This window comes from Oryx dammah, unplaced genomic scaffold (genome assembly GCF_014754425.2).
Source record: "Oryx dammah isolate SB20612 unplaced genomic scaffold, SCBI_Odam_1.1 HiC_scaffold_5, whole genome shotgun sequence".
NCBI classification, from domain to species: domain Eukaryota; kingdom Metazoa; phylum Chordata; class Mammalia; order Artiodactyla; family Bovidae; genus Oryx; species Oryx dammah.
In genome coordinates this window covers 66,120,703-66,139,478 of record NW_024070189.1, presented here as the reverse complement: position 1 = coordinate 66,139,478, position 18,776 = coordinate 66,120,703, and the positions used below count along the sequence as shown (strand labels likewise).

Genomic DNA, 18,776 nt, shown 5'->3' with positions numbered 1-18,776 from the left:
CCGCAGGCGGAAGGCGGCGGGGCCTGAGCCGGGAAGATGGAGGCCGCCGCCGTCACCGCCCACCTAGCGCCAGCCATCGCGGCCCGCGCCCGTCAGTCAGCCTGTCGCGCGCGCCCGCCCGTCACTCTACGCCTTGCGGGGCGGAAGGGGCGGGGCCATAATGCGAACGCGGGCGTCCCATTGGTCGACTGCGGGGGCGGGGCTTGGCGCCGACGCCAGGCTGGCTCCGCCCCCTGCCCGCGGGAGCGGCGGCGGCGGCGGCGGCGGCGGTGGAGGCGGTGAGCGGGAGCGCGAGCGCGGGCGCGGGCGGCGGCGCCTGGGGCGGCACGGGTACCACCGCCGTTAGGCCGTCGCGGCTTCTTCGCCCCCGGCACCGGGCTCGGGAACGCCGCGCTGGGGAGGCCAGGGGCCTGGTGAGCCCGGCAGGCTGCGCCCCTCGGGCCGGCCGTGGCGGCGGGGCTGGGCCTGGGGGGAGGGGCGAACCCCGAAAGAGGCTCCCCGGGGCGGTGATCCGCCCTGCCGTGGATCTCCCATTTCTGTTCATTGAATCTCTCTGCTCTCTGAACCTTTGCTCACTGAACTCCTCCTCTGCCTGAACCCTTCCTCTGCGCTTTAAAGCCTCTCCTTTGCTTTTTGAGCCCCCTCCTCCCTGCCCAGAACCCAGCCTCTGCTGTCTGCACCCGCACTTCTGCTCCGTGAACCTGTCTTCCTCTCTCTGAATCGCCTCCTTGCTGTCCGAATCCCCACCTCTATTGCCTGAATCCCCCTCTCCTGCTAATGGACCCACAGTCTCCTGCTGTGGTGAACCCCCCCAACTTTGCACAAACGAACCCCCACCCCCACCCCCACCCCCAGCCCCAGCTCCTCTTTTCTGTCAGCAGCCAGATCAGCCTTCCTGGTTGATGTAATGAATGGCCCGCAGCTGTCCCCGTCCTTTAAGAGCAGTCGTTTTCCTCCGATTTTATTTTTTTGCGCCGGGATAAATTTAGCTCCCCAAACACGGGAGGATTGTAAGCTTTGACCGTTTAAAACGCCTCTCGTGCCGAGGTCAGAGGCAGGCCCTCAGTACGGGGACGATTTATTCAGGAGCCTTTTAAAAATAGGCGGAACCTTTGGGAGGGAATTTGGCTGAATTTTATTTGTGAAAATAATCCAGGCGCCTCCCCAGGCATCAAGGCCAGTCATTTCTTTTTGGCACAGAGCCCCTTGGTACTGGATGATGGAATTGAACCATCTACTTGAGGATCAGCCCGGCTCACCTTCGGCCTTAAGAGTTGTGGCGGCCTTAAGAGTTGAAGCGGGAAGCAAATGATGTTGTAAACCACCATGCAAATTTTGTTGCAGGGCACATCGCGTCAGACCTTCAAGTACTTTGTTTGTGCCAAATCATTACCACTTGCCACATGAGTCTAAATCATGACGGATGCCAAGTATGTCCTCTGCAGATGGAAAAAGCGATTATGGCCCGCAAAGGTGACAGCCATTATTCTGTAATTTCAGGAATTAGAAATGACTTTCGGGTGACAAGTAAAATCTTTATCAGGAGATACCTAGGAGTCGCTTCAGCAAAATAATTGAGTTTGAACAGTTGGTGCTCAGATCTGTTGGCACCGGTCCTTGCTCCTGGTCTAATGGGGTTTTGGTGGAGTGCTTACAAGGTTACACTTCCGGAAGTGTCTTTTTTTTCTCACGCTTTAAAAAAAAAAAGAATTTTAGCAGTGTCAGCTATAAAAAGGCATGTAAGGCTATAACTCAAGGAAATTTTTGGCAAGCAGCCCTGATAGTAAATAACAGGACTGTCTTGGGGACGCTTTCCAGCAGTGTGGTGGGAAGAGGGCCAAATCTTGAGGCAAGACCCTGCTTCTGGTCTCGGTCTGCTGCTGCCCCTTCGTGCCTCAGTTTCCCTGTGTCTGCAGTCCTATCTTATATTCTTTAAGAATCATCCATTGCCTTTGTGTTTATATGTTGCTACTGCTTGTCAGGGTCAGCTGTGTTTTTTGGCTTTTAACAAGGTTGTGTGTGTGTTTTTTTTTTAATGTAGGTCCTGGCCGGAACTGAAAAGTCAGCCAAAAATAAGAGGAAAAAAGGATTTTTTCTAAATGTTCAGATACTCTCCCTAGACAAAAAGTTAAGTGTTGTGTTTTTATAGTCCCCCTGCATGGGATCTGTGATACCAACCCCCCCCAAAAAAAGTGAAGTCTGCTCTTAAGTCTTCTCACCTCTTTGCTTATCAATGTGGTCACAGTAACCTGAAGAGGAAAACAACCAATTTTATTTTATGTACGTTAGGAAATTAAAGAATCTCTATGTAGTATTGATATCCAGAGAGATCAGTACAAAAATAGGATGGGTGTAAATTATATGCTGGTAGACTCTCGTTGGGGTTCAGGTAGGCCTGTTTCTTTCCTACAGATACGTTTGTGTGACTCTTTCAGAAACGTGTGTCAGCCCCCTGTGTTCTGGGATATTTGATGTTTGAGCCTGTGCTTGTAATAAGAAAGTGGTGTTTAGCATTCAGAAGGCGGATGCATGGAGGGCGCAGGGTAGCATATTACATCCCATGGTGGAAGGACACAGATGACTGGGGACGATTAAAATGGCCCAGGTTGTACATTTCTGATGGGCGAATTCCCGACTCTAACTAGGGAGGGAAACTGGGTCAGCCCCTGCTCCTGCGTTGCCGGGTCCCCATCCTTTCTTTAGAGCCGATCCTAAGCCTGTTTAGTCCGCAGCTCACACTTTCCCTGAGGCTGGGAAAGTAATTGAATCCTCGAGTTTAAAAGGGAAGCGCATCCTTTTAAACTAAAACACACCTGCTGGGCTGTAAACAGCTTTTAGTGACATTATCATCCACTCTGGAAGTCTAACAAAGGAGTTATTTGTGCAGTTCAAAGTGGGATGTACCTCATAAAAGTCACAATTTGAATTCATTTTTAGACTTAAATCCAACCAGCCTTTTTCTGTCTTAAAAGGGGAAAGTGAAAAAAAGAAAACAGCCACATTCGCGGTCCTTGCTGCCTCTAACCTCAGGCGCTTGAATTCCTGGTTGGCAGTGACTCCTGGTTTGAGTGGAAGGGTGCGAAAGAAGAAAACGAATCTGATTCTTTTGTCGTCTAAAGCAAAACACGTTTGCGAAGGTCTTGGTGGCATTGCTGGTGGTGCATAACAGGCATCCCTGTCCCCGCAGGATTAAGGTGAAGAGCGCGGAAGCCAAGGTCCTGAGAAAGGTGCACATCGAAGACATTGCCTCCTCATTAGGTGAGAGTGTGTTTTTCTGTCCCAGTGAGGTCTGGCAAGAGCAACGGGGCATTCTAGGAGAAAACAGACTTGGTCTTCCGGATACAGAGGGACCCTGTTCCCTGTCTCTCCCCTTCCTTCAAGGAAACGTGATTTACCTGAACTAGAGGAGCTGCTGTCTGTAACCTTCTAGAATCTGCCCCTTGAGCCCGTCCTGTCGTTGACCCCCGCCCCCACGGATGGCCAGTGACAGCAGCATCAGGGCCCGCTGGCTCCGTCCACGGCCTGCCACGCACTCAGAAGGGATGCACCTCCCCCGAGAAAGGGCAAGAGGCTTCTCCTCTTTCTGTGTGGGTGTTTTTTTTTTTTTTTCCCCACTTATCTATAGTAAGACTGTAAAACGGTTCTGTTGCTGGTCTGGTCTCCGTCCAAGGTTTAAAAAGCAGTTGGGTATATATTTATATTCTATCGCCCAAGCCCAGGGGAGAAAAAAACGGTGTCGCTGCCACCAGCCTTTTGGCCATCGGTGTCTGCGGGGATGTGGGGGCCAAGGCAAGGGCAGGGCGAGGCAGGCTGGAAGTGGAGCCCTGGCTCCCATCTCCTCAAGGGTCAGTGTCATAGGTGAGACAGACCTGGCTGGAGTCTGGCTGAGCTTAACCCCTGGTGCACTGCCCCCTCCCAGACCCACTGGGTCCCCACCTAAGAGCTTATTCCACGTGCAGAGAATTTTCTGTCTTGTAAAAAGATTGCCCAGGATCTCCCAGCGGCGACTGGGAAATAGGGTCTGTTTTCCTGCATTTTCGGGAAATGGCTTTGGCTCAGAGCAGGGTGCCCAGCTCAGGCAGCATCCACCACCACCTCTCGGCCGCCCTAATTGTTCGTGCAGATCGTGTTGGGGGGTTGGTGTTTGTGGGTGCCTTTAATATTAAACAGGGCAGAGTCCTGTGCCGAAGGAGGTGTTATTTATGCCTGCTGAGTTCTGATATTGCATCCGTCATCTTGTTCAAATAAAGGGCGCCAGAGCCGCGCATGGGAATGAATGAATAAACTGTGGCGGTGGGGAGGTCAGGCCGGAATCTCTGCACCTGCGATGCTGTCCACTGGCTTTGAAATGCCCTTGCAAGGAAGTGTGGACAATTTGCTGGCCCACAAAGAGCCTTTTAGGCAGCTGTTCTTACCCACCCCCACCCCCGCCGCCCCTACCCGAGAATACCCTGCCAGCAGTGTTCTTTATTTATTGACCCTGATTGAATTGAAATTGTAAGGCAGAGAGGATTTGAGAAATATCTGAATACATTTTGTGGGCGGTATTATTTTGAAATCTGGAGGAGTATACCAGCCCAGGCAGGGCAGGCTCAGTCAGCGTGCTTTCTGGGGAAAGGAAGCCTTGCAGCCCTGAAGCAGCAGCTGTGGTTTGATGCCCAAGTCCCTGTTCTGGGGAGGATGCCGGTGAGAAGCATCAGCCCCTCTTCAGGTGTGAGGACCAGTTTTGGCGACACACCAGAGCTGGCAGGGTGTTGCTGGGTGCTGGAACCCGGGGCCCACTCATCACCAGGCTTTGTTCCTCTTTCTCTGTCCCACAGCCTCGCAGGACGGGACTCCTACTGCGCCCCTGGAGGAGCTGACCTACCGGCGGTCACTCCGCGTGGCTTTGGATGTCTTGAACGAAAGACAAGGGAGCTCTTCCAGGGAAGGAACGACCCCTCGGCCTCCAAGAGTGAAGCCCACGGAACCAGCCTCCTGGCCCCCCAAGCCTAGCCTTTCCCCATCATTCCTTGAAGACACGGCGGGCAGTCTGGGGCCCATAAGGAGGGAACGCGTGTCCCAGAGGCTGTCCGGCCTGCCAGCTGGTGAGGAGGATCTGGCGTGCAGAGTGGACCACAAGGAGGGGCTCAAGAGAATCGGAGGCCTGGATACCCCGGCTGTGTGTTCAGCCAGCGGTGCTGCTCAGGACAGGGAGGCATCCAGAAAACAGCGGGCAGATTGGATGACACCCCTCAGTAAACAAGGGAGGAACCCGGCACAGGGACCTCGCTCGGGTCAGAGAGTGGCTCCATCCTCAGAGGGAGCCAGCCAGGAAGATGGTGAGACAGGGGCTGGCCTGGCAGCCCTGTGCTTGCCTCCGGGAGGCAGGGACCTGAGTCCCCTGGATAGCTGTCCCGCAGAGCACCTGGGCCTGGACGGTGGCCAGAGGCCGAGGGCTCACATGGGTCCCCACAGCCCTGCTCAGCTCGGCCCCGCAGAGGAGGCAGCTGACACCCGGCCACTGGAGGAAGGTAAAGGCCCTGAGAGGGTGAGTTGGGAGAGGTTGACAGTGGGTTCTCCTGTGGCCGATCCAGAGCCAGGCCCCAGATCTTAATGAGATCATTACCAGAACAGATCCTGAGTAGAAATTTCCTGGGGTCTCTCTCTCTGTATCTCCACCACGCTCTAAGCACTTCAGCTGCCTCCCATACTCGTGTGTTTATTTTTGTTTGGCGGCAGAGGGACTGGAGGGGCACACTGTGGCCGAGATACCACCGTGTCTGCTCCCAGAGGATTAACTCCTTTCTCCTCCCATTGCAGAAGCCCTAATGCACTCCCGTTAAACTGGCAGGAATCTGAGAAGTGATTAACTCACTTAAAAGGCCCCTGACTTTTCAGGATTCCCGCGTGCATGTGTTTTTGTGTGGCTGCAGCCATGCGCTGTGGTTTTCTCTGTTGGGATGTCTTAGCATCCCACTTAGTTTTGAAATGCTAATTTGGAGATCTTCATTTCTGCATGGCTAGGTACTGCACTCTGCCTGGCCACACTCGCTCCGGGTGTCTGCCTTTCTTCTTCCCCTTTCAAGGGGCCCCCTCCCCAGCAGTGGCAGTGAAGCAGGGACTACTATTTTGAAGGGGGCCAGCCCCAGAGCCGCATCCTCCCCATGTGGCTTAGTGCACCCTAGGGAGGGACAGGCCCCTGGTTCATCTGCCGTCTGGTCTGCGCACTTGCGGCCACTCCTGCCCTGTTTCCTCTGTTGAACATGCTTTCACCAAGCGAGGCTGAGGGCAAGTCCACATTGTGGTGGCTTTGCTCTCTGAGCTGATGTTCAGGGATGAGGGGGTGGTGTTCCCTGGGTAAGTCCCCAGGACTGTGACAAGTAAGATCTGATCTATCTTGCTGGCAGCCCGACCATCGTCTGAAGAGTTTATGGAGCTGAGTGCTGTGAACTCTCTCCTGGAAGAGGACGAGGATGACGAAGAGCCCCCGAGAATCCTGCTGTATCACGGTGAGTGACTGGCATCTTCCTGGGGTGAGGTCCCTGACATCCCCGTGTCATGGGGAAGGTCTCTTTGCTGTTTGGCTTTTGTCCTGAACCCAGACCTCACAGAGAGGGAGCCCTGTCTCCCCTCTCTCAAGGACAAACACCTGTGGGGGGGGGTGGGGGAGGCTCCCAGGACGCCATTCGGAGGGAATGGCAGAGGGCGGCCAAGTTAACAGATGAGCTCTGTCGCCACCATTGGGTGTGGCCTGGTGCTGCCTCTCAGCCCCCCCAAACAGTGTCCCCTCAGCAGGGTAGGCGCCCCCCCCCCCCCCAGGTGTATGCAGGACCCCCGCCCCAGCACTAAGCAGTGCACAGGTCAGCTGCCCTGTCCTCCTGGGCAGGGGTTGGACACAGGCCCAAGCATCCAAGCCAGTCATGGGATAGTTAGTTACCTCGAACTAAACAGTTAAGGACTGGCTTCAGTTTTCCACTCACCCATTAACCATTCATCTTAACGTAGTCTACTTTTGTTTTGTTTTTTAATCTTTTTAGCCTGAGATGTTTGTGCATTCAGAGACCATGGCCGGAGCCGCACGGGGTGGTCTGGGGGCCCTTCCTGCCTGGCTGGAAGGCTGACCCGCTTTCTTGGGTATTTCCCACAGGCTCTTCCGATTGTTCTCATGGTGGCGGGTCATCATTTACTGGGAGGGACGGTTGGGGGGTGGGTCAGTCACCAAGCCCTACCCCACTGTTGGGGGTCTGGATGCATCCAGCCTGGGGGCCTGCAATGTGTGGGCTCTTGGGGCATCACTGAGGTCAGTTCCTGCAGGCACAAAAAGGGGCGCCATACCTTCCTGCAGAGGGCGTTTCTGTCCACCTGGGGGGTCACTCAGCCCCCAGAGGCCCTAGAGTCAACTTCTTTCTCCTGCTTTTGTCTTCCATGGGTTTTGGTTGCTGGTGTTTGGATTGACTGTTCCTGTGACTCTTGTCCTGGGTGGCCCTGTGTTCCTCCCGAGGGTGACCAGCTCTCCACTTGTGCCCCAGGCATCTCCCCTTCCTCCATCATGGCCCCTTGTCCCTCAAAGCTCTTCCTATTGTCATATCCTGCAGCTCGGCCATAAGCCTCACTCTGGGGTCTGCGAGCAGCCTCTGTTGCATGCTTGCTTTTGTTACCTGGTTTTTTATCGTTGAGTTATTTACTTGTTGGGTTTTTTTTTTTTTTTGGTTGAGGATATAATTAAATTTTATTCAGAAATCATTTGTAGTTGTCTTATGATTATTTAAATAGTTCCTCTTTTTTTTCCCGCTTTTTAAAGCCCCCAGTTTCTCAGATGAGCTCAGAAATTTACTCCCCATGTAGGGTCCTTCCTGTGTGCCATGGTCTCCTTTCTGTTTATGTGCTATGTTTAAAAAGTGCTTTGCCCTGGAGTAATCTGAGACTCAGAAAAGTGGCAGAGGTGGCACTGCGCCCCTGCTTGTACACACGTGGTCCCCACCAGGAAATCCATGCATACCCCAGCCGCTGGTGGCCAGCACTTAGGTTCCAGGGTTGGGAGTGCATCCTGCCTTCCCGACTCTTGGGTCTGTCCCAGGAACCACGTTAACACTGGGCTTGAGCAGCATCTCTGTGGTGGTTTTCTCAAGCAGCTTTGTCTGGTGCTTGATATGGATCTAACATGTCTCTTTTTTGCTTTTTTCTTTCGTTTAAATTCTAGAACCACCTTCATTTGAAGTAGGGATGCTAGTCTGGCATAAATACCAAAAATACCCCTTCTGGCCGGCCGTGGTAAGAACACCTCTCTGCTTCTCGCTTGGTCAGTTGGTTCCCTAGCGTGCAGCCCATGGTGCCCTATTCTCAACACTGGGCTTGGACAGGGTTTTCACTGTTGTTGCTGGTGAAACGGTGGGTCCGTGAGCAACAATGTAGAGACGAGTTCACCTAAACAAGGGGTCTCAGCCTCCCGGCACTGCTGAGAATGAAACTCGTAGGTCAGGTTTTCACCAAGCAGCTTTAGAAAGGCCGACTCTGAAAAAATGCCCACTATTTGCCCGTTTTAAATATTGTACATTTGAGTTTTTTAGTTTGTAGGTTAGGGTGGGGGTCCACCACATGTGTAATTGCAGGTGTTTGAGGTTCTGGCTGTACCCCCAGTGGGATGGACACCCTTAAACATGGTCGTACCTCCTCCAAGTGCCCGAAGGGTGCACACCGTGGGTCAGGTGGAGAATTTTTGAGCTGAGGCACCACCCACCTGCCTTTGCCCCTTCTATTTCCACCTGAATTTATCCTGTGTCCTCTTCTAGCAGGGACAGGATTCTCAGGGTTCTAGCTATAGGTCTTTAATTTGGGGAAGAGGCAGTGAATTGGAGGGTCTCTGCCCTGTGGAGTAGCTTTCTTTGCTGTGGTGAGTCTCGGCTCACGCGGTCAGCATAGCCTCCAGGCACATGACTGGCAGTCTTGGGAAGGACAGGATTAAACCTGCGTGGTGTCTGTGGGAAAAGCTTGGCTGTGCAGGTGAACCTGGCTTCTTGGCATTTGGGACCTGACCACTGGGGCCCCTTCCCGCCCTTCAGCGCTTGCTTGCCGGAGGCACCGTGTCTCTTTGTGGTTGTCAGCCTTCTCCATGCCATTCCCTGTTTACCAGTTCCCAGGGGAGCTTTTGGTTAACTGGGGCCAGCACTGTAAATGCCCAGTGAGTACAGGAAATGGGGTAGTCAGGCCAGCCACCCCCTGGCTGTGGACCTCCCCAAGCTCACTTTGCTTGTTCCCTAGAATGAGGAGGAATGCGCCCTGAGCCTGAAAAGACTCAGCAGGAGGAAGGGCGCTCACAGCGGCTGTGGTTCCTCCTTTATAAAACTGACCAGAACCCCACCCACCCACTTCTTCTAACAGTGCTGGGAGCTGGGTAGTGCTTGCTGAGATTTCCTGATGTCAGCTGTGCGTGGTCACCCCGGGCCAGCCACCTTTCTTGTCACACACTCGACAAAGTGACACCACGAAAGTGTTGAAAATGCAAACACAGCCTCCTGGGTCCTGGGTGCTGGACACCTTGTGTTCTTGGGTCTGCCTACAGGTCAAGAGCGTCAGGCGGAGAGATAAGAAGGCGAGCGTACTCTTCATTGAAGGGAACATGAACCCCAGAGGGAGAGGGTAAGGCACCGTTATCTGCTCTGCCCAGTGCTCCAGGTGGGGGGGCCCTGAGGTTGACCCCTGATGGAGCACCCCCACAAAGGCTGTATTGAGACAACTGGCCAGACAGTCAGGTTTTCCAGACTGCTTGTCGGCTTCCAGAATCAGCCCTGCCGGATGGCCATGGGCCCCCACAAGCCACAGCACAGTGTGTTCCCTGAAGGCCTGTGAGCAAACTCCCGCCAGGTGACCATTCGGTAACCCCCACAGACCTTTATCGTGGGACAGAAGCACCATCTGCCCAGAGCCGGTCTTAGAAACACCCTGCTGCCAAGGAGGGGGTGCCTAGGGACCCCTGGAGGTACACCTGGGCCCAGGCCTGGCTCCCTGGGGCCGCCTCCCCCATGAGTGGGGCTCTCCCAGAGGAGGGGGGCTTTTGGGTTGTGAGGTGACACCAGTCCTGTTAATCTCTGCTCTCTGCTCCTAGCATCTCAGTGTTGCTCCGACGACTGAAGCACTTTGACTGCAAAGAGAAGCAGGCACTTCTGGTGAGTGGGTGATTCCTTGTGCTGCTCTGAGCTGCTGGCTTGGTGGTTGGTAACCCTGTCCCCATATGTACCTTCAGACAGTGGCCATCCCAGGAGTGGCACTTGGCCCTGCCTGCTCTGCTGGAGGTCATCACTCTAAAGTCTCAGCCTCCAAGGAGGCTGCCCTCCATTACCCCTGACCCTGTGCAGGGTGGCTGTTTGGTGGGGGACAGAGTGCCCCCTGGAGGGGAGGAGGTAGGCCTCAGGCTGAGGCCAAGGGCTCTGAGCTGCTGCCCGCAGATGGGGCCATGATTCTGTGTACCATGCTCTTCAGGGAGGCCGCCGCGTGGCCCTGTGACCTGCCTGTCTGCGCCCCGGGAGCTGGTGCAGGCAGAGCACTGTGTCTGATTTGAGATAGTGCTTTGTGTCAGCTCCACCTTGATGCCAGTGTCTGCTTGGCCCAGTCAGAGGGTTCAGGCTCTATGGGATGAGGCTTCCCTGCTTGGGAAGCAGCGTCTTGGCCATGGTCAGTGAGCTAGGGCCTAGGGTGTTTGGGGGCTGTTTGGAAGGCCGGCACCTATGTGGAGCGCATCCTTGGGCTTTCAGGAATGATGGTGGGGGGCAGGAGGAGAGCAGGAATTGAGGTTGAGATCATGTATATTAAATACCAGGGGGACAGCTAGGTTTGCAGAGATGGCATGTGGTCCATAAATGACCTGGTGTCTGGGCATCCCTCGCCATTCTCGTATTTCCTGGAAATGGGCTGTGGGAGTGGCAGCTTGTCCTGGGGCCAGATCCCAGTTGTCCCAAGTGCCTGTCAATGAGCCTGGCCACGGCCCGAGCACTCTCCTCACCCCAAGCTACCTGCCTGCTCCCATCAGACACCCATGGGTCTTGGGCTGGTCTCGCTGGTCCTCCCAGCTCAGGGGTCTCCCACCCTGGGGGCAGCACCCTCCTCCCACCAATACTCTGGGAGGAGTGTTTGTTTGGAGTCGCAGGCGCAGAGGCTTTTCCTGTGGGCTTGGTCTCACGCACCCCATGTCCCCTCCGTCTGCTGGCCCATTGGCTGCAGTGGGGTGGGGTCTCTCCGTTCCTATTCTCAGGTCTGTGCTTCTCTCTTGGCCCTGAGGGCTCAGCCCACGAATGACCACTTTCTGAGCAGCCCCGGCCCCAGAGGTGCCTCAGGAGCCCTGCTCAGGTTCCTTCCTGGCCGAGGGACTGAGGACACAGAATGAGGGAGGCACTGCCTGCGGCCTCCTGCTGACAACCGCCGTCCTGGTCTCATTGCAGGACGAGGCAAAGGAGGACTTCGCCCAGGCCATCGGCTGGTGTGTCTCCCTCATCACTGACTACAGGGTCCGGCTCGGTGCGTGGGGCTGGGGCGGTTATGTGGGCTTCCCTTCATGCCCCCAGGGTGAGCACAGCCTGGCCCTCAGGTGGGCTTCTCCTCTCCATCCTGGGTCCAAATAGGACAGTTTCCTTTGCATGCAGGGGTTTCCATCCACGGGGGCTTATTGCCCGGGCGGGGTAGGGGTGCCCTGCCTGGTCCTGGTCGGAGTTGAGGTGTACACCTGGCAGACAGCTTGGTGCCATTGGTCCTGTGTAACCGGCTCCCTCCTGCCCTTGCAGGCTGTGGCTCCTTCGCCGGCTCTTTCCTGGAATACTACGCGGCTGACATAAGTAAGTCCACCAACTCCTCCAAAGCAGGACTTGCTTCCTGGCCCTCAAGAAGTGGCAGTTTCTCTGTCTGATCTCTGGACGGGGTGTGCAGTGGGCAGCACGTCTTGAGCCTGAGGCTGACCGTGCAGCCACCCCCGGCTCTCCAGGCTCCACAGATCCCCCTGCTGAGGGCCCCCACCTGCTGTCCGTACTCGCAGCTACTCGTCAAGTGTGCAGAGCTGGGGCATCTGGGTGGCTCCTCCTCTCTGCCTCGTCCTGGGCATTTTCAGTGGCACTGGTCCTTATGGAGCAGTGCAAATGAGCTGATAACTGGTTCCGTGGGATGGGCAGTGGGGGGCAGAGCTGGGAAGGGTAGTGAGGGTCCTGTGGGGATTCCTGCCCAGGTGGGGTATCCCGGCCCCTGCCCATGTGGTTGCTGAGGGCGCCCAGTTAGGGGAAGCCGTGTCTTCTTTCACAGGCTCCCCCGTCCGCAAGTCCATCCAGCAGGACGTCCAGGGGACGAGGTTCCCCCAGCTGAGCGGGGGAGACCCCGAGGAGCCTGTGGCTGGGAACCCACAGGGCAGGAGGCCAGCCTACAGGAAGATGCTGCCCGACCGCTCGCGGGCTGCCCGGGACCGGGCTAACCAGAAGCTGGTAGAGTACATTGTGAAGGCACGGGGCGCCGAGAGCCACCTGCGGGCCATCCTGAGGAACAGGAAGCCATCCCGGTGGCTGGACACCTTCTTGAGCTCTGGCCAGTACATGACCTGTGTGGAGACCTACCTGGAGGACGAGGAGCAGCTGGACCTGGTGGTCAAGTACCTGCAGGGTGTGTACAAGCAGGCGGGCTGCCAGCTGCTGGCACGTGGGCACGGAGATGGCATCCGCTTTATCTTGGATGTGCTACTGCCTGAGGTGAGTGGTCAGATGGCCCTCCACGCACAGCGTGTGTGTGTGTGGGGGGTCTCCCAGGGCGTGGAGCAGGCTGGTGGGGCCGGGTGTCGTTCTCCAGGAATCTTCCCTGAACCTGGTGCCACCTGCGCCTCAGTTCAGAGAGGGCACTGCTGGATAGGAACAAAACGTGTGGGACTGTACCAGAAGGCTCAGGAACACTGAGCTTTGTAACCGCAGAGAATTTCAAGTATGTTACAAAATAAAGCAGCTCTGTGAACCCTCGTGTCCATTCCCATCTGCAGCGGTGGCCTTGCTCCATATGCTTCTCCAGCCCCTTCTTCTGGACACACTTTAATGTGAGTGTAGGAAGGGTGACTCTACCCCCTGGGGACACTGGTGGTATCGGAGGTGGTCACAAGTCGGGTGCTCCTGGCACAGAACAGGACGCTGCTCCACCCTCTACAGCCCAGGATGGCCCCATGTCGGCCGTGCCCAGGTGAGGGACCGCTGGTTGGAATGAGAAGGACTTTCTAAGAATTTTGAACTGCAGTACTCTTTCACCTGGAGTAACTAACAGTGATCCTGTGATACCACACATCTAATGTGTATTCAGTTTACCACTTTGTGTTTTTTTGTTTGTTTTGGTTCACTCAGATTTTTACAGCTGCTTTTTGTTTGGCGGCCTGCCTTTTTTTGGGAAGTGGAGGAGGGCACCGCTTATCTTGCTTGTGGAATCTTAGTTCCTGGCCAGGGACTGAACCTGGGCCTTGGCAGTGAGAGCACCAAGTCCTAACCACTTGGCGCCAGGGACATCCTGGGTCCTGCTTTTCTCTACTTTGAGTGCCATGAACTCTCATCTTGTCGATTTCACTGGGAGCAGAGATTTCGCAGATGGTGTACATGTGTGTGAGCCCTGCACTGGGCGGGCCCTGGCGCCTGGACTGTCCACCTTTATGGTCTTCTCCAAGCCTGGTGTGAGAGGCCACGCACGGCCCAAGCCTGACCCACGCTACCTTTTTGCAGGCCATCATCTGCGCGATCTCAGCAGTAGATGCGGTGGACTACAAGACAGCCGAGGAGAAATATATCCGAGGACCGGTGCTGAGCTCCCGGTAGGTGGGCCACATACTGTGTCCCGAGGGCTCTGTCTCTGCATGCAGGTGGCTGGGCCTTGGGGCCGCTGGTCTGAGTGGGCAGAGCTGGACCCACCTCATCCAAACTGATCCTCAGGGCTGACGTCCACCTGCCCCTTGTCCTCCCCCGTCACCTCGCTGCCACGGCTGTTTGAGGAAACTGAGATTAAGCGGCAGCTGCTGCCTGCCGTCCCTGGCTGGCAGGAAGAATGCAGTGATCAAGATGTTCCTCTACATCCATGGTGAGCCGCCCCGGGCTGGCCTCCCAGCCCCTAATCCTGGCTCTGGGCTGGCTGCCAGGCTGGCTGGGAGCAGGCCAGCCTCGTGGCCCTGACAGGCTGAAGACTCAACTAGGGTCTTGGGCCAGGGCTGAGCAGGCGCTCACAATGGAGTCTGTCCCTGGTCTCAGTGGTCAGCTGGCCATCCCTGTAACCGCATAGAGAGAAGGTGCTCGTGGAGACCAAAGTCCAAGCGGCCCCTCCCCATCCAGCGCCTCCCTCATGCCCAGGCGACAGTCAGAGAGTGTCCTGTCTCTACAACCCAAGCAACTGCACACGTCCTGGGGCTGTGGGCTGCACCAGTCCCTCTCTGCTGCCTTGGGGACACAGTCCAAGCGGCTGAGCCTGGGTGGCCAGGGTTCCATTGGGCTGGGTTTTAGTTGTCCAGCGGGTCCATTCCAATGCACCTACCTCCCCCGTCTTCTCACACCATAGTTGCATTTAGGTTCTTATGCACAAGCCATTAAACCTTCACACAGAGACAAGGTCAGGTCTCCTTGTGGGGTCCTTAGGCTGCGTGTCCCATTTCCCTCAAGGGCATCCCCCTCAGGGTCACGTTTCTTATTTAGCCTGAGAGGAGTGGCCAGTCAACTACCTGACAATAGTGACTTAACGATGACTTGATACTTCATCTTCTTTTCTTTGTAGTTTATTTTTTTTCCATTGTGGTGAAATATACATAGTATTCACCACCTTCCCTACTTTTAAACATACATCCTAGTGGCATTAAGCTCATTCACATTGTCGTGTAGCATCCACGCCATCTCCAGGATACTATCCCCAAACAGAAACTGTGTCCCCACTGAACACTCACTTGTTTAAGGGATGACGAGGGTTGTTTGTCTTTAACAGACACGTAGTTGATTTATAACATTACATTATTTTCAGGGAAACAGTAATTCAGTATATATGTATGTATGTTTGTGTATATATCTTTTTTTTTCCAGGTTGTTTTCACTAATTTGTTAGAAGATATTGAGTGTAGTTCCCTGTGCTTTATAGTTAATCTTTGATGTTTATTTTATACATAGCAGTCTGCATCTGTTAATCTTAAACTCCCAATTGATCCTTTCCCTAACCCTTCCTCTGTGATGACAATAAGTTATGTCTGTGAAGTCTGTATTTTGTAAAGAAGTTCTTTTGTGTCATATTTTAGATTCCACACATAAAATGATATCACACAGTATTTGTCTTTCTCCATCTGATTTACTTCAAATAGCATGGAAATTTCCTGGGTGGTTGGGACACCACATTCTCTGTACTGGGATCAGGTTCCATCTGTAGCTGGCAACTAAGATCCGGCACAGCATGCTGTGTGGCAAAAAAAAAAAACTACAAATATTTCACTTAGTATCATAATCTCTAGTTGCATCCATGTTGCTACAAATGACATTATTTTATTCTTTTTCATGGCTGAGTAGTAGTCCATTGTGTATGTGTACACATCTTTATCCAGTCATCTGTTGATGGACATTTAAATTGCTTTCATGCATTAGCTACTGTCGGTAGTGCTGCTGTGAACATTGGGGTGCATTTATCTTTTTGAACTATAGTTTTATCTGGATATTTGTCCAAGAGTGGGATTGCTGGATCATACGGCAACTCCGGTTTTAATAATTTTGAGGGGAGCCTCCATCCTGTTCTCCATAGTGGCTGCACCAATTTACATTCCCACAAACAGTGGAAGGTTCCCTTTTCTCCACACTGTCTCCAGCATCTGTTATTTGTAGACTTTTTAACAGTGGCCATTCTGGCCAATGTGAAGTAAGACCTCATTGTAGTTTTGATTTGCATTTCTCTAATAATGAGTGAAGTTGAGCATCTTTTCATCTGCCTTTTGGCCATCTGTCTTCTTTGGAAAAATGTCTATATAAGTCCTCTCCATTTTTCAATTGCATCATTTGTCTTCTGGTTATGGAGTGGTATGGGTTGTTTGTATGTTTTTGGTTATGGAGTGGTATGACCTGTTTGTATATTTTGAAGATTAAGCCCTTGGCAGTCACATCATGTGCAAATATTTTCTCACAGTCTGTAAGCTGATGGTTTCCTTTGCCATGCAAAAGCCTGTAAGTTTGATTAGGTCCCATTTGTTTATTTCTGCTTTTATTTCTGTTGCCTTGGGAGACTGTTGACGTTTATTAAAACACAATTACTGAGTAAAATGAAGTGATCTCCTTTTGTTTTTGCAGGGAAAAAGAAATATTTGATAACCAGCTCCTAGAAGAACGGAATCGGCGATGCTGAAGCAGGCGGTGGCAGCGCTCCATGCCTGCGCTCTGGGGGCCGGGCTGGGCTTTTGCTGCCTCCTGTCTGCGGGTTCTATTTTCCTGGCTCTTGTGGAAGGTATACTTCCCAACAGGCTTTTAAAGAACAGAAACACTTTATTATTTTTTTTTTTTTAAACTTCACGTCATTACCTGTGACTGTACTGCGTAGGTTCATAGAAGGTGCACATTTGTTTTTTATGTTAAAAAGCATTGTATCTGACATTCAACAGGAGTTTAAAAGACATACAAGTGTGCTGCTCCCAGCACATCAGTGTGTTTTTCCATTTGTTGCCCTCTTCTGTGTGGTTCCTCTCATACCTGCTCCTGAGTTTGCTGTGCCTCTATTCTGTGTTTTTGAGAAAACCCAGTGTTTGTGAGAGGCAGACCAGAGACCAGCTGCTGTCCACACTCTTGCCTCTGCTGGCACTCGGGCAGGGAAGAGGCAGACCTTGAACCTCTCCGGCCACTTCTTCCTCGGTCTGTCTGCGGGTTTCTCCACCTAGTCCACTCCTGGGCCGATGTGACAATCCCTAGTGGTCATCGCTCCCATCCAGCCTGGCCAAGGTCACTGTGCATGTGGCCTGGGCTGTGGGGTCGTGGCCTGGCACCTGTGGAAACCAGCCCTTTGTCCTAAAGCCAGAGCATGGACAGGTCCCCTGCCGCCTGAGGGTCCCAGGCTAGGGGTCCCCACTTTGGAGACAGTTGCCTGAAGGCTGGGTCCTCAGTGCGGTCACAGAAATTGTATACACCACAGATTATTTATTCTAAGCTGACGCAGAGCTGCTTGTGGAAGGAGACAGCCAGGTCCCCACTGTGATGGCTGCACCACAAAGTCTGAGCCCGGCCAGTGAGGAGAGGTTCTTGTGGGGGTTGGGGGGTGGAGGGGTGAAGGAGTGGGCCCTGACCAGAGTGGCGTGGTCCAGGAGGAAGGAGGTACAGCCATCACTGCAGGCACCGGGCACCGGCATGTGACCTCTCTGCTGGTTTTGTATGACCCTAAGCAGAGGTGCAGCCGCTGGCCCAAGGTCCGGCTGAGCCACCCTCCAAGGAGACCCCAGGGGTGTCTTGGCTGGGCTGGCTTGGAAGGACTCACCCACTTTTGGAAGGTCCTTTGACACTGAACCTTCTTTAAACGGGTCAAGGTGGAGAGCAGTACGCTCTTGGGGGCAGGGGACCACATGAACTATTCCGTTACCGTCAGGTATTTTTATATGTATGTGTTCTGAGCTCTGCTTGTGAGCTGTGCTTGTGGAACTAAACTGTTGAGACTGGAATTAAAGGCCGTTTTGCAGCCCTGCTTATTCTTTTCCGGGATCCGCCTGCAGCCCACCATGTTCAGGCAGCCACCCTGTCCCCAACAACTGCTTCTGGAGGCCCGTACCCAGCTGGGGAGGGGGTTCCCACACCAGGCTGAGTAGAGCAGGTGTCTACGGATGCACTGGGCCGTGCTGAGCAGATGTGCTGGGGGCTTCCGCCACCCCCCCCCCCACCGGCGCCTCAGCTCTCACTGTTGTGTTCTGTGGATTCTGAGCGTTTCTGTCTTCAAGCTTTGTCCTACATCCACCAGGGCAGGCGGTGGTGGGTGGGACCTCCTGATGCCCCCAGGTGGCATTGGGCAGCGGTGAGGAAGCTGGAGCCAGCTGACCCAACTGGCTCGCTGGGTGAGGGATGTTCAGAAGGGCTTGCCAGGTAGCCCCAGCTTCCTGGGGGAAGTCAGCACACTGACTGCTTCTAAAGCATCAAGAAGACAGCCAGCACAGGAGTGCAGGCAGGGGCCCCCACCAGCTGGCCTGTGGCCTCCTGCATCCCTGTTCTCCAAAGCCCCAGATTCCCTGCACCCCCTCACCTACGGTCCACTCGTCAGCCATCCTGGGCTCCAGCGAGCTAGAGACAGCTGCCTGCGCCTCTGCACAGCCACCTTGCTGCCCCCAGGTCTGGTCATCTCCCACCTGGTCACATTCCTAGTCTGCCCTCCCTGACCCTCCTTCCACCCAGACCCCAGACCTCATTAGTACACTCTTCCTACATTTGCTTGACCTGTCTGGCTCCAGCCCAGATGGTGTGAGGGGGTGATCAGACCCCCAACGGAAGGAGCAGCATATTTCAACAAAACTGCTTCCTGGGGCCAGGAAGCGGGCAGCGGGGGGGACAGTTCTCTGCATTTACTTGGGCACCTCTTCAAGCCCATCATCATTTATTCCGGAAATTGATTAAAACGAGGAATGCCGGGCACACGCGTGCACGCTGAGAATCTCAAATCAGCTATGTATGTCTGGGCAGTGTGGTCAAGGCCCCTCAACTCAGGCGGGTCTTCTCCCTCCTGGCTTTCCTGTCAGGGCACCCCCTCCCCCAGCCCCTGCTCACCCTCCTCCCCCGCCCTGTAGCTTCCCTGGGCCTCTGGCCCCTCTGCCTTCCTCCCTG

The 18,776-nt window shown here is 54.3% G+C and overlaps 1 protein-coding gene across 5 annotated transcripts; it reads left to right on the top strand.

Annotated features, from left to right (window-relative positions):
- The first annotated feature begins 228 nt into the window (after positions 1-228).
- On the top strand, positions 229-17,646 carry PWWP3A (PWWP domain containing 3A, DNA repair factor). 5 transcript variants are annotated; one of them, XM_040240196.1, is made up of 14 exons: positions 229-278; positions 1,345-1,473; positions 2,042-2,127; positions 3,188-3,258; positions 4,821-5,513; positions 6,390-6,491; positions 8,183-8,253; positions 9,542-9,618; positions 10,085-10,145; positions 11,415-11,490; positions 11,754-11,804; positions 12,262-12,698; positions 13,701-13,789; positions 16,278-17,646. In XM_040240196.1, exons 2-14 carry the CDS (start codon positions 1,417-1,419, stop codon positions 16,330-16,332), a joined length of 1,926 nt encoding a protein of 641 aa, XP_040096130.1. In that variant the 5' UTR covers positions 229-278; positions 1,345-1,416; the 3' UTR covers positions 16,333-17,646. The 5 variants fall into 5 exon arrangements, with proteins under 5 accessions (XP_040096130.1, XP_040096127.1, XP_040096129.1 ...); XM_040240193.1 differs by lacking the exon at positions 16,278-17,646 and adding an exon at positions 13,908-14,053 and having other exon boundaries at positions 236-278; XM_040240195.1 differs by lacking the exon at positions 16,278-17,646 and adding an exon at positions 13,908-14,053 and having other exon boundaries at positions 251-269.
- Positions 17,647-18,776: the final 1,130 nt, after the last annotated feature.

Excerpts from the sequence above, each read along its gene's own strand:
- PWWP3A (XM_040240193.1), top strand. The coding sequence starts at position 1,417 with ATGACGGATGCCAAGTATGTCCTCTGCAGATGGAAAAAGCGATTATGG. Across the intron at positions 6,492-8,182 it reads GAGAATCCTGCTGTATCACG|AACCACCTTCATTTGAAGTA; the intron begins GTGAGTGACTGG and ends TTTAAATTCTAG. Across the intron at positions 13,790-13,907 it reads GGACCGGTGCTGAGCTCCCG|GGCTGACGTCCACCTGCCCC; the intron begins GTAGGTGGGCCA and ends ACTGATCCTCAG.